At 44.7% G+C, this 27,595-nt stretch overlaps 1 protein-coding gene across 2 annotated transcripts in view; it reads left to right on the top strand.

The window, feature by feature from the left end:
- The window catches only part of CRISPLD2 (cysteine rich secretory protein LCCL domain containing 2), a 35,769-nt gene extending 21,532 nt beyond the window's left edge, over nucleotides 1-14,237 (top strand). For both annotated transcript variants that reach the window (XM_027779400.2, XM_005232182.4), the window contains 7 exons: nucleotides 233-299; nucleotides 1,276-1,406; nucleotides 1,539-1,582; nucleotides 2,500-2,572; nucleotides 3,667-3,742; nucleotides 8,482-8,615; nucleotides 10,711-14,237. In XM_027779400.2, the coding sequence (XP_027635201.1) occupies nucleotides 233-299; nucleotides 1,276-1,406; nucleotides 1,539-1,582; nucleotides 2,500-2,572; nucleotides 3,667-3,742; nucleotides 8,482-8,615; nucleotides 10,711-10,765 (580 nt within the window). In that variant the 3' untranslated portion in view covers nucleotides 10,766-14,237. The remainder of the gene's footprint in view (nucleotides 1-232; nucleotides 300-1,275; nucleotides 1,407-1,538; nucleotides 1,583-2,499; nucleotides 2,573-3,666; nucleotides 3,743-8,481; nucleotides 8,616-10,710) is intronic.
- The last annotated feature ends 13,358 nt before the right edge of the window (nucleotides 14,238-27,595 follow it).

The following is a 27,595-nucleotide window of genomic DNA, read 5'->3' as shown; positions in this document are numbered from 1 at the left end:
GAATGGGACAGTTTATCACTTGGAGAAAACCCAAATCCACAGAATCTAAATATTGGTCAGGCTTTTAAGGAGGGGTGGAGAAACTGTTTCAGAAAGTAGCTATTTTGCAATCTTGTTTTTAAATGGAAGAGTTACGTGAAATGGATGGAATGACTATTAAATGAAATAGAGTCAAAGTCTGTTTTTCTTGAATTGTTTTTTTGCCACCCTCAAAGATATATATCTTTACTAGGTATTTGTGCCCAGCTGGCTGCTTGTACAGTAAGGCAAAGATCTTTGGAACATTTTATTATGAAAGTGTAAGTACCTTTTAATAGCTCATAGATGTAATTTGTGGGGAGTTAGCAGTAATAACAGAAATGGGAAATGCCAGCAATTCTAGTGTAATTTGGCTTTTCAGATTCCCCAGTTGTGGTGTGTAAAATAGCACTAATAAAGATGATCTCTATTTTCCTCATCTTGGTGATAAAAGGAAGAAGTCTGGAAAGGCAAAGTGATTCCAGACATGACTTGCTCATGACTGCCCTTAATATGCAATGAAACCCATGGCAAGTGAGGGATGGGGATCACCAGCCAGCTCTCACAAAGATCTCTTCTGTAGTGTGGGCAGCTGTCGTGCTGAACAGAAACTTGAGATGAAAAACACCGCTAAATGTTGTAACCAAATCATATTTCGGGCTGATTTGCTGGATCTTGAATTAGCAAGATCGTTTATAAATAAAGCATGACACTGTTTTCCCATCAAACTACTTCTGGGGTGAAGAAAAGTTGAAAATAAAAGGGTTTTTATTGAAAAGCATGTTTGCCCTCCCCGTTCTCACTGTTGGTGCGTGACTGCATCGCCCATGGTACATCTTTGCCCTGCAACTTCTGTGACTGCAGACAGCCACCTCCTCCAAGTGGTTTCAGCAGAAATATTTTGGGTTTGAATATTTTGTTGAGAACTGGAAATATTTCATACCGGTCATTAATTTCCAATGCTGCTTTTCTTCTAAATTGTATCTAAATGTATGGTTTTGTTATTTTAAAAAAAGCTTGCCATTCAGTGAGGCAGCGCTTAAAACAACAATAATAATGATAATAAAAAAAGATTAAGGCTGTGTTGGAAGAGTAAGATTTAACAACCAGATTCCAAAGGAGTGTACTCAGCTTCTTTTCCATTTGGCACTTCGGTGGTGGTTTCATTTCTTCTTCATTTTTCGCACAGCGGTCGGTCAGCGTGGCTCTGTGAATGAGATTTATTTCACATACTATTTGCATTTATGCTCTTGTCAGTCATCAAGCATATGTCGAGCTGCAATTCATTACGGCATCCTGGACAATAAAGGAGGACTGGTTGATATCACAAGGAAGGGGAGGACACCAGCTTTTGTGAAGTCTACCAGGAACGGTGTGGAGTCTTTTAGGTACTACCTTCATGAAAAGTATTTGCTTTAAATATAAGTAGATGTTTGGTCATCTTTGTTACTCATATGTAGACATAGTGATTCAAGTAAGCTTATTTTTTTAATAGATGTTTTTGTTTGCTTATTTTGCAGGAAAAATAAGCCTTCAAATGCATTCATGGTTTCCAAAGTCACAAGTAAGTTTTAAAAGTTGAGAAGAAACCCTGGCTGCTAATGGGGTACTTGAAAAGCATCGTTCCTTGCAGCGCTCTTTCATTTCAAGGGGTCATATCAAATGGTTTAGTACCACAGCTAAGCCCTAGAGTGGTGATCCATCACCTGCTACGGGCAATTCCACCGCCAGCCACCTCATTTTTCTGTGGGGATCTAAGAGGAAGGTTCAGAAAAAGGTGATAATGGGCCATTTCCAGCAGCATCTCCTGGTGGTGGATCATGGCCGGGTCCAGGCATCAGCTGCAGTGTCACAGGCTGCTGATAGCAAAGTGATGGAAGCTGAGGCATCCTTGTATGAAAGCCTCAGTCTAGAGTGAACACTGTATAAAACCTGAAAAAAATAGTGGCTAAGATAATAGTGTGATAGTATAATGAAACACGTAATGCATACGAGATCAGTTTCTAGCAGCGAGCCATCATATTTATGGTGAGCATGTAAATAAATACAGTGGAGTTCTGCTTTTTCAACAGTTTCCACTTTCTGAATATCTTTGAATAATTCCTCCTCCTCATACATACAATCATCATTTTGATTAGATCCACTTGACCTACTTTCAGGGAAAACTATAGGTGTCAGGTATTTGGGTGCCACTTCTGGAGCTGTTGAAAAAAACCATCGTCTTAGGGATCAGCTACTTTTCTTCTGCAAGCTGTAACATTTTCAAGGCCACATTGTAGTGTGGGAGCAGGATTTCTGCCGGAGAGCTGGTCAGCCCTCTCCTGGGTGCATGCCATGGGTAGAGGAGCGAGCAGCTTTCCTCCTTGTGCCCTCAGCTGGACATGGGTCTCTCCAGATGTGTTGCGTGACTGTGGTTTGTGTTCTCCACAGCTGCCTGAGCTGTAGGTCTAGTAATGTCCCTCTCCATGTTTATCTCTGCAGCGCAGACGCTGGATTGCTATGCTACAGTAGCTGAGCTGTGCCAGTTCAAAAAGCCGGCGACCCATTGCCCAAGGTACCACAAGCCCATTTATGTATGTTTTGGGTCCCCTCGCTCCAGGAGTGCTGCGGGGAGCGGCTGGGGGAGCTGGGGGGGTCAGCCTGGAGAGGAGGCTCAGAGACCTGGTGTCTCCGCAGCCACCCGGCAGGGGCTGTGGGCAGGGGGTCGGCCTCTTCTCCCAAGTAACAAGCGACAGGACAAGAGGAAACGGCCTCAAGTTGCACCAGGGGAGGTTTAGATGGGGCATTGGGAAATATTTCTTCATTGAAAGGGTGGTCAAGCACTGGAACAGGCTGCCCAGGGAGGTGGTAGAGTCACCATCCATGGAAGTGTTTAAAAAACGTGTAGATGTGGCGCTCAGGGCCATGGGTTAGTGGTGGGCTTGGCAGCGCTGGGTCAACGGTTGGACTTGATGATCTTAAAGGTCTTTTCCAGCCTAAGTGATTCTATGTTCACCTTAAACCTGCTCAGCTCCGAGGAGGGCCAGCTTAACAGAGGATGCTGAGGTCCCCACACCTGAGGGCTAGCAGGGACGGAGCTGATTTTACCAGATGAACTGGAGGAGGGGGTTGGGAATGGCATGTTTCCTCTAGCCACCGTGCTTTTCTTGGCATCGTGAGAGAAAATTCATGTTATGTTCTCAGACTGCTTCAGTGACATATCAGGCTACGCAATCCCATTTCAGCACACCCCTATATATATGAGCGTGCGACTTTGCACTCTGAATTTGTTCTGCTGCACTTGCTGGGTTTTGGATGTGGTTTTCCTTTCCACCTTAAAACATGGAAGAAGTTTGTTGTGCAGGTGTAAGTCGTGGCAGGGCAGGGGGCCACAACCATGTGCAAATACTTATGTGCACAGCGTTGTGCAGAAATACAGGTCCTCCCGTTTGAAAATGTCATAAAAGACCAATCCCTCTTTTCCTGGTCTGAACGCCTCTATTTACAGTTCTGCAGTAACTACCAAAAGTCATCTGAGGGGAACAAATAATTAAATTCGCTGTTGCCACCTGCAGACCAGATGCAGGCACTTGAAATCTCCCAAGAATGCAGCTTGCTTTCCTGTTGAGCCTTGATATAGAGAATAAATATGAATAAATTGTTTTCTAGGATTTATTGTCCAGCCCACTGTAAAGATGAGCCGTCGTACTGGGCCCCGGTGTTTGGCACAAACGTTTATGCAGATGTGAGTACGCTCCTTCCCCCGGTGACCCTGCGTGTCGTGACATCTGTGTCACAGGGCGGGGGTCATACACCGCCGTTGAGGGAAGAGAATCAGACTCTCCGTGGTCACTGCCACGTGGGGGTGGGTAGATGGAGATGAAGGAAGAAGCAGCACCAGCAGTTACCACACCAGGCTGGGGCCAATGGGCTTGGGGAGCCCTTCCACCCTCCGGCACCGACTTACTCGTGGGGACTTGGTCGGGTCACTCAACCGCTCCGTGCCACACGGGCGATGCCTGTGAAACCGCGGTAGCGCTCGGCCACCTCAGCAAAGTGTTTTGGGATCTACAGATGAGCACCAAGGGCTTTCATTACACACTGTCACACTATACAGTTGGCAAAAATAGACCTTCTCCCCCCTCCCCTGCCCTCCTCTTTCTGGGAGCTGAACAGCGTTTCTGAGCGGGCAGGACAGAGTGCAGAGCAGTGGAAAGAAAGCATGCGAGCTGGGTTTATTGGTTTGTTTTTCTAAACCCTGCTCATGGGGATGAGCAGAGACTTGATGCTAAAACTAGGCAAAGAGTCATTTTTTTGAAATCTCTTAATATTAGGCCTCTAAAAACTGGGTTTCAATGTTTTTCCATTTGCGGGTGCTTTTTTATTTTCCCTTCTCTTTTTTTCTTTTTTTTTTTTCCCCTCACTTTTTTCATATTTTTTTTTTCCATCAGAGGTTGAGTTTAGAAATGCCAGCTCTCTGGCGGGCGAGTAGCCTGTAGGAACGTGCTTTTTGGAGGCCTGGGGGAAGCAGCCGGCAAACTGTAGGGCCCCCAGCTTGAGCTCACCGTGGAGCTTTGCAGACTCCTGAGAAAAAACATCCTGCAGAAATGGTACAATCATTTGGGACGAGTAATTTTGAAAGCAATTTAAAAAAAACCCACCACCACCCTATTTTTTATTTCACTTGAGACTAATGTTTTCTAAACGTAGAGTTGCACAAACAGGTTAGCCTAGACCTGCAAATTCATCGGGCAGCTGCCGCCCCGCGGTACCTGCCTCCGTGCGTGCTCCGACCCTCAGGAAATGGGAAATAGTTTTCTCTCTTTTACTGAGCACAAATTTTCTTCGGGTTACCCCCGAACGGGGCCTGCAATTACAAGGGAATTAGGTGAGGACCAGCATCCCGGGCTGGTGTTGTTTCCTGATTTGTACTGACGCAAAAGGATTAGTGTCCTGCAATGAATCCATTTCCTCCTGTACCCCCTGGGTATTGTTTCATAAACCAGGGCATGTACTGCCATTTGGGAGGAAAATAAAATAGAAAAAAATAAAAATATTTGGCCACTTCCTAGAGGGTTTGGTTAACCTTTTTCTGGACGACTGTACTAATAGGGTGATGCGAGTGTAATAAGGAAAGCATTTAGTTTTTTACGAGAGTGCGAGATTGGTAGCAAAGCAGGTAAAACCAGCTGGGGAAAAAAAAGTTTGAGGTGTCTGTGAAACATGCTGCAAAGGGGATTTTTGGATTAATACAAATGTGGATCAGTACAAAGAGGGACCGATGCTGAGAAATGCTCAGGCTGGAAAGCTGACAAGTGAAACACGCATGCCATGCAAGGAGAATTTGGGAAAAGGCTTCTCCCAGGGAGCATGGGCTGTGCAGGATGCTCTCCAGGAGGGGATGCTGTGAATTAACCCGAGCCCACAGCTGAGGATTAATTAAAGTGAGCAATCAGCTGCATGAGACCAGTGCTGGTCTTCTGGGAGGGCTCTTTGGCTTCATGTCTAGGGGGGCACCTTCATGGCCCTGGGGCGACTTCTGCTTCAACTGTGTCATCTTAAATACGTTATCTAAAAGGAAATGAAGCATTTTGCCCGTGTCCAGTTTGCACTCCCTGCAAGGTGCCCTCTGGCTTTTTAGCACCTTCTCCAAAAGGTCGATTTGCTAAATGCTTTTGCAGGTGAGGAGCCGATGGTCCAAGCTGTGATGGCAAAATACTTGGCTAGTCCGTGTAGTGATGTGACTCACTGTGCTTCTGGCCCAAGGTAGCATTCACATTTACACCATCCCAGCCAGGCATGTGGAAGTTTGTTTTGCCATGAAGAACAAAGAAATGTGAAGAATTGGCAGTTTTTGTGGGATAATTCTGATTTTTATTCAGGGGGCATAGGAGCCATTATCTCCATTTCTTGTTAATGGGTTTTTACCCACTTTAAATGCATTCTGATTGTTTTTTGGGGTTTTTTTTTTTTACTCATCGTTATAAAATTATCTTGGATTGTGTATTTATAAGATTATCTCCTGTGTACTTCTCTTGGCTTAAAGCACAAAGAGATATTGGCAAGCTTTGCTTTAAAAAGCAGTGCAGGGAATTGTTTGTAATGAAATTAGTAAGATGATGGAACAGGGACATAAAGGAGCATTAAATTTTGGGGTAAATGAACAAAATGCAAGAAAATATGCTACAGGAAAAGCTGATGACCAAATCCCAGGTCTTTCCACTGAATGGCATTACTTTTTGGTGAGAACAGACTTGCTGCCATCATGCAGGGCTTGCAGATGGAAGCAGCACAGGGAGAGCATCTCCAGCATCCTCGAAGCAACTGGCTGGGGAACAGAAAATTTGTTGCCCCTTTTCCCTCGTAGCACATTGCAGTGAAATTCTTTACGCTGCCATGTAAATGAGGAGGAAAATAAATAAAGAATAAGGTCTTTGAGCACGTAATTGTGTCTAGGAAATAAACCCTCACCTCTTACTAATGAGGACAGGACCATTTCTGGGGTGATGCTGGAGCTGTGTGAACACCTGAGGGTCTTCATCGAGGCTGTAAAAGAGCTTTTAAGTTTAATGAGACACTTTTGTCATTTGTCACTCTGACTGGCTCCTAGTGTGACATAAGACTGCAAGGGAAACCCATCCCCATCCCTGCTCGAAGCCCTACAGAGCTAGGAGAGAAACAACTCTCTGCGCTTGAGATAAGGTCTTTCATCCACACTTGTGGGGCAATTGGTTGGAGGAGGATAAATCACCTGCAAAAAGAGGCAGGTGTTTATCACCAGAGCAAATCAAGTCGGATGGCTCAGCTCTCAGGAGATACAAATTTAATGATTAAACTAGTCATACTAATGAGGAAAATACGAGTGATTAAACTCATAGCCACCGACTGTTGCTAATGGCCCCCACTGTAGTACTGTCGTGTTATGGTGTGTGCCTCCCAGTCCATCAGGAAACGTTCCCAGAGCATCCCGAGGGGCTGTGCCATGGAAAGCCGTTGCGTTGTCTGTGCAGCTGTCGTACTTCTGAATTTGAGGGGAAGGCCTTATTCTCATCTTCTCATCTTCTAAAGGCTCTTCAATCAGTTCATCAAAGCAAAGCCTGGCCTGGGACAGAAGAGGGCTGTAATCCAACAGAGTGCTTAGAGGAGGGTGGGGGTGAGGCAGTAAAAAAGCCTGTTGATCAAAGCTTTTAGTAAGCAGCAGAACAGCAAGTCCTGGAAAAACCCAGGAATGCCTTGAAAAGAACAGCTGAGGATGTCTCCCAGTGGAGAGTGTTGCAAATGGATTCAGGACAGTTTAATTTTATGAGCCTATTTTAGATTTACAGATTTCCCACCGCATGCTAGGGTGAATTCACAGCATATCTTCCAAGCGCAGTGTTCGCTGGCTCCCTTGGCCATATATAGAAGCAAAATACCAAACTGGCACTCCAAACCCAGAGGGCTGCCAAGAGATAGGCCATCCAAAGTGATAAATATATAGGGGGCAAGGCAAACCTGCCATATATGGCTGCTAGAATGAAACGGCACCATCCCTATCGTACGTACGCAGTGGGAACGTTTGCCCTTGTCGCTGGTTTTGGGGTACTCCAGTTTTTAGTGATCAGGGAGTTTATGGGGTTGGGCTTTTCACCTGCTGCCAGTCCCTGTGCAAAGCTGGTTTTTGCTTTTTGTTATTCCACCTTGCTGTATGTAAATTCCCTAGAATCCACTCGATGGCCAAATTTATACTATGCCTAAGCCTTCTCTGCTTTTGCTGTCTTTTCTGGATGCTTTGGGAGCTTAGTCATCAGTTGTTGGTGTTTTGTGTTCCTCCAGCAGCTCTGACTCTGCACATCTCGGAGAGCAGGGTAACGGCACGATGTGCAATTGAGAATCTTTAGTCTTTTCAGAAATGTTAATCTCCCTGCGTGCTTGGTGTTGCCTTACGGGATAATGCCTGTCCAAAAGCTACATCAGCTCAACGGGTGCAGTCTTTCTGCTTTTCCTAGAAAGAAGGATGTGAACTGTCCTGAATAATAGGAGATCATTCACCTTCCTTCAGGAAAAGTGTCTCCTTTTCAAGCAACGGAGTGAACAAACTTTGCTGAGGTGGCTGGTCACTAGCAAAGAGTTTCACTGCAGCGGTTTCTGTGGTGCAGACCCAAGAGGCGCTGGCTGGAAGGTTTTCCTCCACTCAGCTTTGGCCCTGGGAAATCTCCCAGGTACAGCTCCATCACAGATGGGAATGGTGGAAGGGCTGCTTCTCCTCTGTGGTGGTGGTGGATCGTCTTATAGCCAGGGCTTATGGCATACCTGCAAGATCTGGTCCACAACATCTTTTATCCCTAGTCTGTCCGTAAGAGGGACAAAATTGTTTCAGGATGTTTTTAATTTAAAAAAAAAAAAAATCCTTGGTTTTTCTTGGTGCTTACAGAGATAGGAAATCTCCAGATGTAAAACATAGACTTCTAGTTTATAAGTAAAAATAATTAACTATTTTTTCAGAGCTCCAGTATCTGCAGAACTGCAGTGCACGCAGGAGTCATTCCAGATGAAAGAGGTGGTTTTGTGGATGTGATGCCTGTGGAAAAGAAGAAAAATTATGTTGGCTCCTTAAAGAATGGCGTCCAGTCTGAGAGGTGGGATGTTTTTCCTTTGTAGTTTCCTCTTATTCTCAGCTGTGTGTTCAGATGTGCGTCAAAGTCCGCAGACATCAGCTAGAAAGGCTGGTGAATTGGAAATATGTGACCTAACAGCGTCACTGTGAATTTTGAGACCCAAATAAATAGAGCGTGTTGTCCTGCCCTTATCTGCCACGGCTGAGGAGCTGCTTTCAGATCGGTGTGAAAGGTAGGAAAGATGGTTGAGCCTTGTCTTGGTTTATTACAGTACGAGTCCATATTAATACATCTTGTCGTGTGTGTCTAACACATTAAAAGATAAGCATGGGTATTTTTGCAGCTTTCAGCCGGGTCATATTTTGAGGATTATAATTGCGATTTCCATTCAGTTCTGGGGTGTGGGATGCACTTGTATTTGTTAACAAATTGCCTCTATTCTCTTCAAAAGAAGCTGTTAAGAATATTAACTCTTCCAGCTGAAACCAGGACAGAAGCATAAGTAAATGAACCTCTTGAGAGACGATCAAACAGTTTTTGAAGGTCGATTTGTCACCCTTGTAAATTTTTTGTAGTTTCTCTTGGGCCAACCTTGCTGTTTTCAGTGAATAGTTGTAGATCAGTGCTTCCAAAATCCCACACCTCTGGATGATGGCAATGATCAAGTCATAACTCATTCAGTCCTTTCTAATTTGAAACTTCTGTTTCAGTCCACGATGTATTTTTTCAGATACCAGTGTGATGGTACTAATTTCTCAGGGCTATCTTTGCAAATGTAGCATTCCCCACTGTTATGGGGAGTTTGGTCACTGCTAACTACTAACTAATAACTCTGTCTGCTCTATGTAGTTCCTCTTTTATGATTACCACAAGAAATCCAAAAAAGTTTGCTGTTTTTATTCTAATACTGGATAATCCAGGATGCTGTAGAGCATCTCACAAAACAAAAATAAGACCACAACAGGAAATCTATAGGCATTAAATAAGGGCTGCTTTAGTAGAGATCTACCAGGGCCAGCGTTTTGCAGTTCTGTGATTTGCAATTCGATAGATTGGATTTAAGTGTCAAACCTCCTATCCGTATGAGTTTTCTTCTATCTCTGTCTTGCTTTCCCTTACCTTTTACACTAACAGACAACTTCTTACTCAGCGGGCAAACTTTGCCCTCGCTAAGAATAAACCCCACTGCTAGCAGTGACATGCAATATGAGCGCCTGGTGCTGATCTGGGAGGTGAGGGAAACCAAAGACGTTCTCGCAGTGGGGATGAGCATGAAGATTTACAAAGTGTTATTTACACTCAGCAATAAGGAGCACCTTCATACTGTGAGATTCACCAGAGAGTGAAATAGCTTTTCAAAGATCAAGGTGAAAACCTTACCCTTGAGGACACTGGAAATAACCTTTGGTAAAGAGACATACCCAAACAGGTATGGGAAAAGGCTGCCTTTAAAATTTACTGAGCCTTTACCCCTTCTGGAATGTTTATTTTGCAGGAATATGACATTTTGCCCCTTTCCTGGGGTTCTGCAGCCCAGCAGGGCTGAAGAAATAGGGGCTGGTAACAGAAACAGCCCCTTTTGCCCCCATGGACACAGCCAGCCCCAGCAGCTCAGAACTGGAGCTGGTGGGGACAGCTCTGCAGGTTGAAAATTAATATTTGTATTTATTGTCATTTAATGCGAGCTGATCTGGCTGCTCCCATTGCCAGCAGCAGGAGACGGGCCAGACAGGCCCTGGGAACCTGCCAACCTATTTGACAACTGTTTTTTAGGAAAACATGTTCCTCTTTACGCCTGAATCTCTGCATAAGGGAGCACAGTGTTCCTTGGATAAAAGCTACACTGTAAGAGAGGCTGTTGCTTCCCAACTCCTTTTGTTGGCATTAGCACTGTAGATTTGGACTGGAAACATAGAACAAAGGTGAACTTGTGAATTTGTGCCTCTTCTTTTTCATCCTGTCCCTTTCTCCTGCTCCTGATAAGGCGACACCAGCCCAGAGGCAGTGTGCTACAGCAGTGCACCCAAAAGAAATTTGAAGTTGCCTGTAGCTGAACTTTGGGCCCTGTGGCACCAACATTTGGTTCATGAATTTTTTTTTTTTTCTTTTTCTGCAGCTTGAAGAATCCTTCAAATGGAAACGCTTTCCGAATTTTTGCTGTGAAGCAGTAAATTCCCAGGGAAGGTGCAAGTTTCTTTGGGAGAGCACTCTGTTGATCTCTAGAGACAGGAAAGCTCCTCTGATGGCATCAGCTCTGACCGTACCCTCCTTGCCAATCTCTTTCAGGGAATTAAAATAGGAAAAAAAAAAAAAAAAAGAAAAAAAAAAGGGAAAAAAAAAAGGAAAAAAAACCCAACCCACCAGGTTCTGACTCAGCTGTTTGCATCTCATCGCACCCATTCAGCGTTGTATCTTTCTGTTTCGTGTTTTTGTTTCTCTCGGGGCATTCAGCAGTGATAAACTGTTCTAACTTTTCAATTTGCAAGAGGTGTGCTACACAGAACGGCGGTGGCTCAATATACAGCAGACGTAGGGATCTCGGCCTGGCCCTTGGTGGCGTTTTAGGGTGTGAAGCTTCTGCTGCGATGGGCATGAGGACGTGCACTGCTAAGCAGAATCAGAAGTGAGCAACTGTCCAGGCACTGGACCCTTTTGAAATGAGAAACTGTTTTAAAAGTTGCATCTTCTGGGGAGACGCTGGGCTTTGATAGAGTGTTTTTGTGTATGTTTGATGTTTTCTGTGCAAAAGAAGGGAAAATGTGGTGGTTTTCCCAACGAGTTGGCATGCCCCAGCACTCCTGTGTGAGGCTGCTGGGGCATCACACCAGGCTACGTTGTACAATGATGGTGTCGTGTTTGGGGAGAGGACGTTCTTGTTGGCTGGACATCAAGGTGTTTTGGGGACTGGAGTAGGGTGTGAAACGGTGGCAGAGATCCTCACTGCAGAAAATGAGGCCACCAGATAATCCAAACAGCAGGTTCAGTGTTTGCTGGTCAAACATTCACAGGTATTTTGCTGGTCTGGCAACCTATGAGAAGTCAGTGAACCGGGGCTCCTGTGCTGGCATATCTCATCCTATACTATACGCCATTTCAAATAAAATTTCAGTTAAATGCAGTGTATTGTTTTATACAGCAGTGCTGGTTGTTTTCTCTGTAGTAGTTCAGTAGTGGTAAAGTTAATCTTGTTTCTGCTAGGAATGGTTGCACCCATAGGAAGCGTGTTCGCCTCACCTTTGTGCAGCTCTTTGCGGTGGGTGCAGTTGTGAGACTTTAAAGTGATGGCATAAACTGGGCGAGATGAATTTTTCCCCTTTGATTTGTGAAACCAAGAGATCCCCACTTTCCGTGTAATTGCGGTGCCCGTCAGCATCTGATATCCAGGAATGGTGTGTTTTGCAAAACCCGTCGGTGTTGTAATGATGGTATTTCCTATTTTGTTATTTATGCCTCCACATGCACCCAAATGCATTTCAGAGCCAAGAGGAGAGCCTAGCCTGACCTCCTCCTTTAAGGTGGGAGAGTGTTCTCCGCTTTATGTTGGAAATTATTCTCTGCTTTATGTTGGAAATGAATTTTTAGATTTGGTCTAAACATTAATCTGTCTGTCTTTTGATGCACAGACACCAGTCACTTCATTAGTTATAAGAAGGCAACGCAAACTTTTAAGTTCTTCGGTTCTTGTAAATGCATAGTCCTCCTGCTCAGTAACTTGGTTGTAATATTGTGTTACAAACGGGAAAATATTTCCCTCTATTTGGCAGATGTCTCATAGCTGCTCTTACGCTCAGGCTATGTTTGGTTTAATTTAGACAGATATAAAAACGTTCAAGCTGTTTCAAAACACAAACCAAAATTGTCTATATGATTAAGCATTTCTTTAATTCTGTAAACACCATGAAATCGGCAAGGAAATTACATTTCTCATTCAGTTTGTCTCCCTGTTGGAGTTTGTTATTCTGTGAAATCTGAATTCGGAAAGAGACCTTTTGTAAAATATGAAATTGGAGCTGCTTTGCATCATCTCCGAAAGCGCTGCACAGAAAGCCTGCCTTTGGGGGGGACAGAGAGAAATGACTCTACGCATCGTCTTTGTTTCTATAGTATCATCTTCCAAGGTGTACAATATTTGCTTTAGATAGGAAATCTGAACTGTTTTTTTACTTACTAGGTAAATTGGTGTTCAAAACAGCTGGAACATATCTTAGAAAAGCTGCTGGTTGGAAGCGTTTGAGATCTTGGCAGTGAGATAAGGCTTCCCTGTGTCTGCCCACGGTGAATAATTATGCTATACGTGGCCTGGTTCAAGCCCATTAAATACTGCAGCGTGAGGCTAGGACCATCACGGGCCAGATGGTAGTCACAGTGCAGTTTATTGAATTGGAAGGAGTAAGAGATGCAGTCAGGTATTCTTCACGGGGACTGCAGGAGCACATACAATGCCTTCATGCTAATAGGATCCCACCTCTGACGTGCTGTCTGTGATAATTGCGTATGCTGCAAAACGATGGAAAAAAATGTAAGGACTTTTGCAGAAAAGTCCAGGGGATTATTGTGGGCACATAAAAATCCAAACAGATTGGGGTGTATCTACCTGACGAAAGGGGGGCAAGGGAAGAATTATTATTCCAACAGAAATATCCTAAAATGCTTCATTCAAGTTACAATTGTGTATTTTTATCTTCAGCCAACTGGTTTGGATTTTGGGAAACCGATATTAATTTAAGTCTGTATCTGTTTATTTTTATATTTGTTGTACAAAAGAGAAATTGTGACTTTACTACACAAATATTATTTGAGGTCCTGGGTGCTATTAATTTAAACATACCTCCACCAGAATTAGGGGTGAACAGGTCCTCCAAGGCAGTCATGATGTATCAATTACTTGCAATCATGGGTGCTAGCTATTCATATTATAGGTGGGACAGTACCAGTTTTTAGCCAAATATTTACTGATTTTATTTCTGATACCGAAACATTTCTCAGCCTAATATATTTCAATGCAGCTTAAAGACGCAGCACATCTTAATATCACCAGATCCGTTCGTCCTTAGACCCCAGCTCAGCAGATTAGTAAGCACGTGCTGGCTTGAAGCACCCAGGTGTAGTCTTACTGAAGCATCTGGTTAAAACCCTGGCAAAGCCGATGCTGCCTGGTGGTTCTTCTCCGATAAATTTATTTTTCAAACCAAGACTGCCAGCGCAGACACTGCCATTGCAGAGCATCTGGCCCAGCATAGCCAAATGTCCAGAAAACACAACCAGTGTGACAACCAAAGCACGGCACTTCCCCAGGTGCCGCTGTGCTGTCAGGTCCATTGGCTCCATGAGTATCTTTATTTTAAGATGTTCAGCCAACGGCTGATTGAGGAGTCTCCAGTTGGTTGGTTGTGCAGTCAAAATATTTAGGGCCAGTTCATAATTTGCTTTTTTTTTTTTTTCTATGAAAAATGATGTATTTTACTTCCTATGTGTAAAAGTTTCTTGTAAATTTTTGTGTGCCTTTGCATGTTTTTTGAGGGGCCGTGTGTTTTGTTTATAAACTATAATTTTTTTTCTAAATGCAGAATTGTAAAATATCTTTTTTCCCCCTCCATTTTCTTTTGATTTCTGAATTATTTGTGAAATAAAACCTTCCCAGAATGAATGCTTCCCTTGTCTTTAATGTTCAGCCAGAGCCGGGGGTGTATTTAGAAAAGCTATTTGGGATTACTCCTGGGGACTGGAGTATTCCCTGTAGAGCCCGAGCGAGATTGAGATGTGCGGAGTCTGTTCCACAAACAAATAAATAAAACTGCCCCGTACCCAGGGATTAAAAGTCAACTTTTACCCCATCAAGAATAAGATGTATGCTTTCCTGAACCATCCTGAGAGCAAGGGAAAATCACTCTCTGTCTTTAAGTCCCCACAATATAAGGGCTGAAGTAGATTAAGGGGTTGGAAAAAGTGTTTAATGAAGTAGTGCTGCAAAATACAACTGAGAGAAACTGCTCCCCGCCTGACCAGGCTGTTGTTAAATGTACACCCCCCCCCCACCCCCCCCCTTTTTTTTTTTTAAGATAAATGTATAAATATTTATTATTTTTTTTAATTCCATTTGAATTTTCTCCAAGCTCCTATGTGCTGACAGCACCACAAATCAAACCGGGTTGTTCGATGGTAACTCAACACCATCTCGGTTAAAGGAGTGACAGGACAAGGTTTACAGCTCAGCCTCCAGGCAACGAGCACTGCATGGCTTTTGTCCAAAAATGTGGACTGAGCCACGGGAGGGAGTCCTGACTGACAAGAAGGCCATGATATTTTATGTTTTCCATTACATATACAACCAGGTCAACATAAAATATGGAGATGTTTGCATTACTCTGAAGCTGGCCTGATATCATTATGGTTGAACAGTATTTACCTGACTGACAAGATAACAGCATTATTGCGCTGCCAGCTATTTCTGCGAAGTTTCTTGGCTAGTGCATGCCCTGCAATTACAAACTGCCCGTTTTACCTTGCTAATGCCCAATTTATGCTTGCTTTCTCCCAGTCTTACAGCTGCAAAAACATTTCCCTTGCTGAAAATGTTGGGGAAGATTTTCAGGAGCAGAGCTTAAAGGTAAGCGGAGAAGGGTATTCAGACTAATGCTCAGGGTCATGCTGAGGCTGCTCACACTGTCCTATTAATTGCAACAGTTATTTGATTTCCTATTTGGTAGCGCTGCGAAACGCCATGGCAAAAATTAGGTCCTGGTTGGCCTAAAGAGGAAAACAGTGTAACACCCGAAATTTAAGGCTGATATTCCCGTCCTTCCTGTCAGCTTCTGACCCTTTGACGCTGGTTCTGGTTTTGTTACCTGCTGTCGTCTCCTGCTTGAGCCATGTGCTTTATCCCGTGTTCTTTACCAAGGAAATGGTGTTATCACGGGGGCTGTGTAAGAGCAACACTGCAGGCAAAGCTGTGTCTTCCTTCTTCTGTACAGCAGGTATGCACTCAGGTAAGTGAGGAAGGAGAGCAAAACAAAAAAGGTAAGAGCAAAATTTAATATACACCCCCCCCCCCAGTTGGAGGTGGGATTCAGATTCATGCTTTAGTGGAGATGGCACAAAACTGGGAGGTTGAATGAAGATAGAGGGGAAAGGAAAGAGAAACCCATGTGGACCTGAGTGAGGCTGGCAGTCTACAAAAGGAGCTGAGCTGATCTGGCAACCCTGTTTTCCCATGTTGCTGGTAATCCTCTGGGATCAGCAAGTTGCAGGGCTCTCCCGGCTTGCTGTTTCAGGAGAAATGTCATCTTGCCTGTTACTCTGCCTTCTGCTGCCTGCTCCTCACCCGGTGCTGAGCTCATCAGAGGCTATGTATAGCATGGGCATACCTTGGGATGGGTGTTCTTAAAAAAAACCCACATTCATTTATAGGATGCACCCAGGCAATGTTTTCAAAGCCATTTTGCAAACGATGGGGTTGGTTCTCATTTATACTAAGGACCTACTTTAAGGCACTTAGAAGACATTTATGCCACTTTAGGGTGTGGACAGAGCAGTGTAAAGAAGCCTCAGTGTAAACAGAAACCGCCCTTATATCTTGTTGACAGTGGTTAAAAAAGGGTTATGGACTTAAATCAACAGACAAGGTCTCCCTTATGCAGCGGTCTTTTCTGCAGCGCTTGCTCCTCACCCTTCGGCCCACGCGGGCGAGCAAGGGCTATACGCAGTGTCCTTCATCATCGCCTGGCACAGCTGAGCACATCGTAGTGCTATTAAGTGTCAAACCGAATAGAAGGTTATTGATAGCAGGCAAAAAGTCAAGAGGCTCAGATGGAATATTATAGCTGAAAGGAAAAGGGAGCACAGGTTTGCAAAAGAAATTCAGTGCTTCAGAATGCCTTACAAGTGTCGCTTCCCTCAGGTTTAGGGCTCCTCTGGCTCAGGGTGGCCATGACCCTGAGAAAGGACCTGCCAACAGGCACACCATCCTGAGAAGTGCTTGACACCGATATCCTCAAGCTTTTATTTCAGTAGCTGCTCCGAGGCTTGTTTCTGCACATCTGTCTTTTGCACTTGTGGAAGCTAAGGAACGAGCATCTATGAACTATGCCAAGGGGCCAGAGGACAAGTCTGTCAGAAACAAATCTTAAAAGCAGCCTGATTTCCTTCTCTACCAGCTTAACAGGCTTTGCGAGTTGGGGAGAAAAGAGTAAAACCCGATACAGATGGACTGGGGGAGGGTTTTTGATACAGTCTCACTTGACGTGCTTGTAATCAAAATTTGGTTTAGATGAACGCAGGGCGCTCCAAAACTGCATAGTGACTCTGCTGGAAGTTGGAGAACCAGCCTGCAAAAATAAGCCAGCACTTGGAAGGCGAGACTACAAGGAATAATAGAAGATGGAGACCAACCAGTAAGGCAGTAACTCAGCCCAGCTGAGATAAAGAAGAGTCAAAAGCATCCCACTATTGCCAATGAGATAAATGTCCTATCGGATGCGCAAAGAGGGACACGATCTGCAAGGCACGTGAGAAACCTCGGAGCTCTGCACGGTGCTGTTAAGCTCTGCGGTGCAGCACGGTGCCTGGGCTGGTACCCCCGCTGCCCCGACAGCGTGCAGCCGACCGTGGGCAGCCCAGGAGGAAGAAAAGAGAGCGGCCCAAGAGCTAAAACGACCTCCATGAAGGGAAGAAGCTCGCTGAGGATAACAGAGGAGATTGAGAGGACTCCTGAAGTGTGTGAAGGTACCGTGAAGGGAGGGAGGCATTTGTTCTTCATGCCCAAAGGGGCCCCACTAAGATGTAATAATGGGTTTGAAGTGTAGTGGGGAACATTGAGACTGGCCGTTAGGACAGGCTCCAACAGGAACAGATATTCTGTGTGGTCTTTTCAGGTCATTATTCAAAGTTTTTAAGGAAATGCTAGATGGCATCTCCTACAAATGAGGTCCTGCTTCGAGTGGAGAACGGACTAGAAAATGTCTTGATGGCTGTCCCAACTGTAATTTCTATAATTTTTAAGGTTAAAGTAAACATGAAATCACATGGGAAGGTTTATCACCTATTTGGATAGATACCCGGATCGGGATTGCGCGCGGCCATGGACTGGTGGTGTTCCGTGGGTGATACAGATAGACACCTTCCAGTAGAAATGCCTTAGGTGAAGGTGAGCAGCATCATGCTGGTATGGACTGAGATGACAAAAACTAGTCATTGTTCTGCTAACTGTTTGTTGCTCAGGTTTTTTTCTTTCCTGTAGGTCTTCTGGCAGACAAATGAGTCCTGTGGGACCCTGAGCTTGGTTTGCAGATGGATCTGTGGGCCTCCTGCCACGACTGAGGTAAGGCACTGGGGACAACCCTAGAAAAATGCTGATGTGAGATGCCAGCAAGGGGTGACTTAGGGCATCCCTGTAGGGTTGTCACTGAGCAGAGCAACACAGACCAAGGGCTGGCTGTCAGAGAGCAGCACGGACTGCTGGAACGCATCTCATCCCAGTGCCAGGCACGTAGCACCAGCTGAGGACAGGTTTTTGGTGGGAAGACAGAGATCATGGAAATTTTCACATCTGCAGAGTCATGAAATAAGCTCAGGCATCTGAGGGCAGCCGGGCTGCTCAGCAGGCTGTGCTCACCTTTCCAAACACAGGAGTGAAGTCAGGCTGCCTTAAACCTGTACAGCAAAACAGAGGCACAGAGCTAAGCAGCCTGCTGCTCAATCAGTGCTTTTCTGGGGGACAGCATCTTTATCAGAAAACAATGATTATTTTTTGTTGTAAATCCAAAGCGCTAACTTGGAATTTGTTTGGACACAGCCATTTTAACAAGAGCAATAAAATTATGAAAACCCTGGAGTTTTGATGAGCTCAAAACTCTCCAGTCCAGACCAAGGAAAGGATCTTGAAAGCCAACTCTAGCTGATGTTGTGGACAGCTCAGGATGCAGATCCAGAAAATGCTCGTGAACCTTTTTTGAGGCAAGTTACTGGAAAAGTGGTCAAGCCCTGGCCCCTCGGCCATGTGCACAGCACGGTGCGAAGGCAATGGCACGCTGCAGAGGGGGTCCCCGGCCCCCCAGGCCCCCCGTGCTGACGCAGGAGACGCTTGTGTGAGGTCTGTGCTCTTCTCTTCTATAATCCATGACTTCAGATAAAATCAATGCCAAGTACCCAAAAAAGGGATTGTGTATGCTCTCTCGCAGCTTCTTCCCGTAATGTGAACACAGCGTTCGACTGTGACAGTTTTGCCAGTAAAAGAGAGGTTTTTCCTTTGCCTTGAGATCCAGATTTAAAATTAGCTGCGCCTCAGCAGAGCCATCGGCAGCGATCCCTGCCAGCCTCAGCGCTCAGCGTTAGAGGTTCAGGGCCATAAAAGAGCCCAGCAGCCCAGTTTAAACAGTGACCAGAAAAGTTTGTTCAGGGTGGGCTCCCTGGCTGTTAACACCAGGAGCTTCCATTAGCTCCTACAACGAAAAAACCAGTCAAACTTTATAAAAATACTTCCTAAAGTAAATATTACTGAGTCACAGATACTAAATATTAATAATTCATACATTGGGAACAGAAATATTAGCAGGATCTGTAAGGCAGGTCTTTTTAATGTGTAATATTACAGAATTGGGTATGTGTTCCTGTCTTTTTTTCTTGCCTTGCGTGTGCCAGCCCTTCACGTCTGAGGTGCAGCCTGGAGCTGCTCCGAGCTTGGGGTCAGCAGAGCTGGCTGGTGTCGAAGCCCCACGCGAGGAGCAGCTCGCCTGGGAGGGATCCATGCAGGCAGGGTGCTGAGCAGCGCTCCTCGGCCGGGGGTCAGTAGTGGGGCGCTCCTGGGGAACCAGGGGGTTCGACTCCATACTTGCAAACTGCAGATAAATGAGGGTTTTTTTTTCATTACCAGACTGACCTCTGGGGAAAAAAAAATAAAAAATCAACCCCAAACCAACCGCATTTGTGCAAAGTTTATGCAACCACCCAATCCCCCAAAGCGCTTTTGTCACATTAAGGAGCAAAATGGAGTGAGAGCCACCCCTCATTTTTCTAGCGAGGCCGTTTTAAGTGAAAAGTGGTTTTGTTGGAAAAAAAAAAAATTCAGAGTTTTAAAAAGTGAAATTGCAGTTATTTCAGTCATTTCTTTTCATGTTTGAAAGCATGGCTTCTTAAGAGTTTGTTGGCACTGGAAAGCATTAATGGAATTTTTTTTCTTTCTTTAGCTTCCCACGGTGTATAACCAGGCACGTGGTGGAGACTGAGGTGTTGTCATTGAAATGGAAAAGGAGTGTCAATTGGGGTGGGGGGTGGGGGGAGAAGAAAAGAAAAAAAGAGCTTCCAGGCAGAACTACAAAGGAGAAAGGCATTTCTCGGAGGAATGGAGCAAAAGAAGTGAAGAGCAAGGGGCTGTGACAAAGACACAGACTGGAGTCTGACACCTTATTTTGTCAAATCTAAGGGTAGTTTTGCCTTGGACATTGAACAAATGCCAGTTCCCAAAAACCAGAGGGGTGAGTGGAAGTCAGGATGTGAGGTGATCCTGATGCTTTGAACCCCCACAAACGCATTTTCCCCTTCCTCCCTAAAAGAAAAGTGTTTTATTTTGCCAGTTATGAAAGACTTGGTTTCATCACCAGTGCCTATTTCCACAACGCTGTGCCCTGGCTCTGCAGCCTGCCAAGGCTGGTCCAGCACAGTGGTGGGGATCCTGCTGCCACTTAGGTGGTCCCAAATTACCTCTGGCTTCTTGTTCCTCAGCAACTTTAAGCTAAACCCCAGCTTTACAAGGACTCCGTGAGAGCTTTTTGCTCTGAGCACTTGATTCATTAATTAGCACAAACATTAGCTTGAAGGTCTGTACCTCTCGAGGGTAGCTTTTTGGTCCTGCACAGCAGTGCAGGTGGAGGTCCCTTTCCGGGAATGGGGAATGGATGTTCCTCTTCACATTTTGCTTTTTGACCTTGGATTTGATCCAATGCAAAGAGAAAAGGCACGCTGTGGCTCCAGGGGAAATATTTCTTACTGAGCTGAGAGCTGTATTGGCACGGAGATGCCAGTACAGATGGAGCCAGCTTTCTCTTCCTCTTAACCTGAGGGTCTCAGGGGTGTAGCAGGTAATTCTGTGTCTTGCAAACCTGCCTTGGACAGTTTCTACTGAAAGATCTCACACGGTGCTGAAATTGTCTAAAAATGTTGAAGACACATTTCACCCTTCCCCTGAAACACATGGAAGAGTACCATTATGGTCTCTGCCTTCTTCCATGAAAACCATCTTCTGTGAGATACCAGATTGTGGTACTCTGCTAGCTAAATGCAATGTAAAGGAAATTTCTCACTAGGAAAGGACAGCCACGAGCAGCCTAGCTTTTCCTGAGCTAACGTTTGGGCTTTCTGGAAATTAATGGGCATCTTTCCAGCTCAGGAGTGGGCAAGACAGCATGGCTGTCATTTCTACCTCTTCATATCGATGGCTTCCCTGAGGGCCTGCCTCAGAGAAAATGAAGTGAAACAGCTAACTCAGCTGGTCAGATAGCACACACAGCCCTGAACCTGCCAAGGATTACAAGCCTGGACAGAAGTCCAGCTTATGCCATTACACTAACTACAGGTATCATTAATTTTTACGTGATCACTGACAAATGGATGGTCCCTTGTAACTGCTCTGCTTGTAGACCCAGCTGAAACACCCATGTGTTGGGGCGCACCAATGCGCTCCCTTGCTGGGGTGCAGCGAGGCTTTGTGTCTTGATAAGCTGCATCCCATCCGTGAGAGCATCTCAGTTTTGGTGGGCAGGTAGAGGAGTCATTCCCACAGCTGGGGGCATGCAAAGCAGAGGGAAATCCTGTTCCCACCAACACCTTTTAACTACCAGCCCTCTGGGCACAGTCATTTTGGCAGATGTGAATCTCTCATCAAAGCTCCGCTTTGTGCTGAGCTCTCCCAGCCCCTTCTCATTATCACCTGCCGACCAGTCTAGTTTTCTGTGATCTCTACCTTTAATTAAAAGCAATCTGGAGGCCCCTGGGACTTCCCCACTGCCACCCCGTTTGCATCCCCTCTCCCTTCCCCAGTGGCAGAGAGGGGCAGGCAGGGCTGCGCTGAGCACGGAGGGCAGCGGTAGCAGTGACGTGAGGCACAGGCTGTGCTCAGGGTACACTGTCACGTTAACAGTGGGGGAAGTTTTTCCTGGCAGAGCAGGGTGGCAAGAAAACTGTGAGAAGAGGAAGCAAAAATGAACCACTGGTTCATTTTTAATGAGTGTACTGAAAATTACTGTAGCTTTCAACATTTGTTTTGGCTGAGACAGGAACCCAGTATTGCAGCGGGTGCACAGACCCCCTTTCTGAAAGAAAGGCTCACAAAATGCTGTCAGGTTTTCATTTATGGAACCATTAAGCCAGGGCCTGAGCTGGTCATTACACTTCTGCCCTAAATTTGTCTGCTTAAGGTTTCCACATGATCTCCGGTTTTGTCGCAAATTAGAGGCTCTAAACCAGCCAGGCAGGAAAATGCAGGTTTTCTGGAGGGATGGCATCTTGATGAGGATGTTTTTACAAGAGAAATGATTTCCACCATGGAAGAAGCAGGACAGGAGATGGCATCAAACCACGCCTCTGGTTGCTGATGGTCCTGCCGTTACAGCTGGCATTAAGCAAAAGGTATGGGCAACGTGTGTTGTGGGTATCCACATAGCTGCGGGAGGGGGTCTGTAACAGAGGCACACCAGTGAACTTTCTAATTAAAGGGTCACAAATGGTCCTCACAAGTTGTTGGAGAATATTGCATGGCAAAAAAAGAGGCAATCAGGTGCCATAGGAAGCCTGCAGACCTGAACTGCAGCTGCGTAAGTCCTACCCTGCAAACTGCCCCGCTGTGATTTACGTAAACGTGATGCACTGTTTGGTAACAGCCGCTTACTAAATTGCAACTATCTCGATGCTCATTTCCTCATTTGTTTTATTGAGGCCTGCTTTCAGCTCATTGTTAAAATAACTGCAGAGTGTTGGTGGGCTGATGTGGAGCAATGTCTGGGCGTTGTGTCATTTGGTATTTGAATGGAGTGTCTTGCACAGACGGTTCCCTCTGGGCATGGTAGTACCTCTTCCTGAACATAATCCCCCATTAAGCCCCATTAGTCTGCTGGCAGCGCGGTGGCTGGGACGCCAACCGCCACACAAGTGACTCAGCGGATGATGAGATGGCATCAGTGCAACATGAGCTTTTGGTCTCTTAACTTGTTTTATGGCAGGGCAGGAAAGGCGTTTACGATTCCAAATCCGGAATGAAGGCGTTGTGGGAGACGACCTGTGAGGCACAGCAGAAGTGAGAAGGCCATTTCCGAGTAGTTTTGACTTCAGGGAACAGGATATGACTGTGATGGGTCTGACACTTGGTTGCATCCTCTTAGGTGCTCAGTCACTCTTCTGCCTCACACCGCTGGGACAGTTGTCCACAAACCTGGCATTGTAGCAAGCTTAGAGTTCATGCTCTAGGGCCGTGGGTGTAGTTTACTTTGTACTGGGTAGCTGTAATAACAAGACAGGAGGGAATAAAATGACCTTTTATGAAGAGAGACTATGTTTTGATCCAATATATATAAGAAAAGCAAGAAAGTGTCGAGAGAGCATGACATAGCTGTTGCAGTTTTTGACACTCTCAAGAACAGATATAGAGGTCTCCATGATGTGCCATGGGAAACGGGTCAGGAGGTGAAAGGATCTGCCAAGTACAGCCTGTCAGCCGGAGCCTGGACCACTCCGGGTCAGTGGGATGTTGATTCTAGACAGGAGGGCTGGGAGGAAGAAAGGTTGCTTGTCTACTTATTAATGAAGTCAATTATTCCCTTCCAAAAGTAGGGAAGGCAGATGTGAAACATCTTTCCAATAACGTCAAAGATGTTATTACATTGTAGCTTCATTTGGCTGATTCAGGATTTGCAGTGTTTATGCTTCATCACAATAACAGCAAGAGCTGCTCACATCCTCGTTCGTGCAGAGGAACCAGTCTTAACCAGGAGCTTTTTGAGCCAAAAAAACTAGGGCCACATCTTAAAAGATAGAAAAAGCACCCACATTTTGAAGCTTACTAGATTTTCCTTCATTGTGCTTTTACTCATGTTGGATCCCTGTACACAGCCTGACTCATGGCTTCGGGAAAGAGAAAAAGAGGCATTGCCTGCTCAGAAAGCCAACAGCTTGCAATACACCCAAAGCACTCCGTGGGACTCTCAAGTTCCTTGTGGGGATGATTTCCAACTAAAACTTCCCATCAGCAGTCATCAAAGGATACAAACAAACAGTTCCATATTGCACATTTCACCCCACCACTCCTGTACTCTTCTTTACCCCTATCTTGTCCTCTTTGCCACAACGTCCACCAGTATCCATCTCAGGTTTATTTTTGGAATGAAGATAAGATTGCCTGGTACGTCTCCAAAAAACACGTTAACTCAGGACATTCTTTTGATCATAAAGCAGATAAACAGAACTCTGCACATTCCTGTATGAAATATTTGCCCCAAGAAAGCAACAGGGTTTTTGTCAATGGACATCAGAGCATGCAGTAACTTTATATAATACGGAACAGAGATGTACAAGTCATTTGGAGAGTTTTTGTTCCTGCTTTAGCAGCGTTGGTCTAAGGCGTGGCCATTTTCTGATCAAAACTTTTTTTGTTGGGAAAGTTCAACTTTGGACATCTGAATTTTGTGGCATTTTAAGTAAGGAGTTGACTTTTTCTCTGGAAAATTTTATTTCTCTCATGGGAAGATGAGAGCATGCCCAATCTAAATACTAAAGAAAGTAAAATATTTCTTGAAACGCTTCTTCCGTGCTCTGAGAAGCTGGTGTGCAGTTACTGTGTGTTGCTCGTTTGCTTTAGAGAAACCCCTCCAGGCTGTCCTGTAGGTGTGCTACCCACACTGCTGATGTTGCACAGTATGGATTTGGACAGCCAGAGAGGTCGGTCTTGCATTATGCTCTGAATATTGCTATAATAGGGTACTTTTGAGTTTCAAAGAAGCATGTCCTCATGGACACAATTTCTCTGCCTTGTGATAAATGTTTTGATTTCTTGGTCCCAGGTATCTGGGAAATACAGTTTGTAGTCCTACTTCAACTTCTTAACCAAATGAATGAAAATCTTAAAAGGAAGCTTTATCTCAGAAATTTCTTTTTCCCTAATGAAAGAAAAATGATATTTGGGTTTGCAGCACCTGAATACATGGCTCAGACTGTGTTCTTGCCCACAAGTTATCCATGAGATTGAAGCTGTAAATGACTTATTTAGTGCCTGAATGGGACACTCAGGTTTTCAAGGCACAGTAAACCACCATCATCAGTATCTGAGGTGGTGTAAATTGGCACAACCTCACTGCAGGTGACGGACCTGCTTCACAGTTTGGCTGCAGGTGTTTACAGCCTAAAAACCCACGCACTGTTGCTGCTAACAGAGTAAGACGCCTAAAGTCATGCGTGCTAAACCCAGCCCCGTACTCAGGGGAAGTTAGGCTAAAAGCAATCTCATCCCTGTCTGATGTTCAGAGTATGACTTGGTGGGGCTTGCAAGTTTTAGCCATGTATTATGCTGTTGCTGACGGTGGTTTCCTGTTACGGTTGGAAAAGCTGCATGGATTTGGGCAGAGCTGCCCTCTCCCAGGGAATCACATGGGCCTGGAAACAGAAATAAACGTCCCATGGCATTACTTCGAACTGACTGCTTGCTTCTCTGAGGTAAATGGTGTATCAAGAGAGCAGCATCAGCAAATGCATCACTCTTCGCTTACTATACTCTTATTTCTAGACCCTTGCTTGGTTTACAAAGAACAGAAATGTGATAAAACAGCTGGATGAAGCACAGGGTAAATTCAGCTGTTCTACAGATGTGAAATGATGGAAAGCCATTTGGTTCTGTCTCATTTTAAAACAAACCAGCTCCTTCACTTCTCCAGCATGCAGTCTCTTAAGCCCTGTCACAGCCTCTCCACCCTAGCAGAAAGAACAAATATCCTTCCCATGCTTTCCCTGCTGGAAACCCATCTGCAAGAGATGTGTTTCAGGCTTTGTACATGAATATACTTTTCATAGTCTCAGGGTTTTTTGTGGGTAAAATAGAGCGAGTAAAGTAATTACGATGAGCCTAACAGTTGTAAATAAAATGGGAGACAGCGTTTAACAAGAACAATTTAATGGTGAACTTGACTTTGTTGTTACTAATCTATTTTCTCAAGCTGAATTTCTGCAAAGAGGTTGTCAAAGAAGTTCAAGAATTTCCTACGTGTGTTTTTCCATAAGCTGAACTCAGCACCTCTTGGCCTTCAGGTTTCATCACTTTTCCTGATGTACCCAACTGGAATTGCAGGTAGATGCCATGAGAGACTCTCTTCAGCTTTTCTGATGGAAAATTGGTATCTGTCTCATGTCTCACAATTCCTGTTCATATAAAGCTAAAACACATTGCTGTCACACTATTGCCCTTTACCCTTTTTATCTATTGCAAGGCTTCTTGGAAATGCACTCTATTTTCTCCTCTGCTCTGCTCTCTACATGGTGATACACTGGAAGATATTAAACAACAAAACAGCAAAGAGGATATGTTTTATATTATTTTGTTTATAAGAACACTCTTGACTGGTAAATAGCTACACCCTTCATAAGTGTTTTCAATTTTTTCTTTGAAATACGAAACAAGTAATGCTTTCAACAAGCAGCCCTTTTTTGTCAAGTATTTTTCTTGTTTTAGGATCCCCAAATAGTTTGAAAATCGAAATGTTTCCAGAAAACATGGTTTGGGCACACTTTTTTTTTTTTTTTTTTTGGAAAAAAACCCATGCAGAGTTCAAGCTGTGACTATAAAGACATGACTGTTCATGATGCTGAATGCTTCATGCTGAGCAGAATATCTTCCAGTATGGGAACCAATGTGTGATCTGTAAAAATACACAGCAACCTCATAAAGCATGAGAGACTTCTCTTGGTTTCTTTCTTACAAAATTCAGGAGAAAGCATCTTGCATAACAAACCAATAGCTGAAGATGTATACGGAAGAATGGTACCTTCAGACACATCAGTGGCCTGGAGTAAGGTATTCTTGTGATGATCATTTCTTGGAAATTAACGATGAGACCACGGCATTTCTGTGTCCCTCCTACGTTGCTTCCAGCAGGATGAAGTGATCACAGACATTTCTTATTTACCAGCTCATGCTTTTTCCCTTGGAGATTTTCTGAGTGCATGCCTGATGCCTGGTCCCTTTTCCCAAGTGGGGCACAGAGGTGAGATTTTTCTTGGCTTCGCCATAAGAGAACTTGAAAATTTAGGTCCGAAGGTGAGGTGGCTTAGACTGAGCTTATTTTAGGCTAGTCTTACATCCTCGTGAAAGGCTTTTTGATGTTGCTGTAGCTGGGATGGTTTCCTCCAAACGTGCTGTACTCCACTGTATTGGTCTGCGCTTCCAAAGAGTGTTATTTAACCAGTTTAAGGTCACCTTGAGAGTTGCTGGGTTTGGTACAGCTTATTTCTGGGCTGGAGATCTGCTGCTGATCTTGAGTTGTCGGCTGATTACACAAAACAGTTTATAGATTAAGCCTGAATAAACAGTTCAATTAAGGTCATCGTAAATAAGATTCTGAGGCTAAAGCACTTTATGGCAAAACAGGCTCTTAGGAACTGGTAATATTAAGAGTAATGGCTTGATTAGAGGATGAGAAACAGGACTGGGAAGACAGGAACCTGACCTATGTGCAATAAAATGCACATAGTTGCTTTTTTTTTGTCCTTCTTGGAAACTGGTATGCAAAGGTACAATTAAACAACACGGCCAACATTTCAGCAGGCCAATGCAAACGATTTGTGCTTTTCCTGACTCTGGGCATCTGCACAGAGCTTTGCTTGACTTTAAAATTTGGGGCCAAATCCTCTCGCTAGCACGGAGCACAAAGAGGTTGTAACGTTAAGGCTGGTGCTGGGACTCGCCACTGGCTGGAAGTGTTGGAAGTGCCCGTGGAGGTGAATTGGGGTGTTTGGCTCCTCTGACTCAGCTTTTG

The sequence above is a fragment of the Falco peregrinus genome, chromosome 14 (genome assembly GCF_023634155.1).
Source record: "Falco peregrinus isolate bFalPer1 chromosome 14, bFalPer1.pri, whole genome shotgun sequence".
NCBI lineage: Eukaryota > Metazoa > Chordata > Aves > Falconiformes > Falconidae > Falco > Falco peregrinus.
The sequence above is the reverse complement of the archived record's forward strand: the minus strand, read 5'-3'. Positions and strand labels throughout refer to the sequence as shown.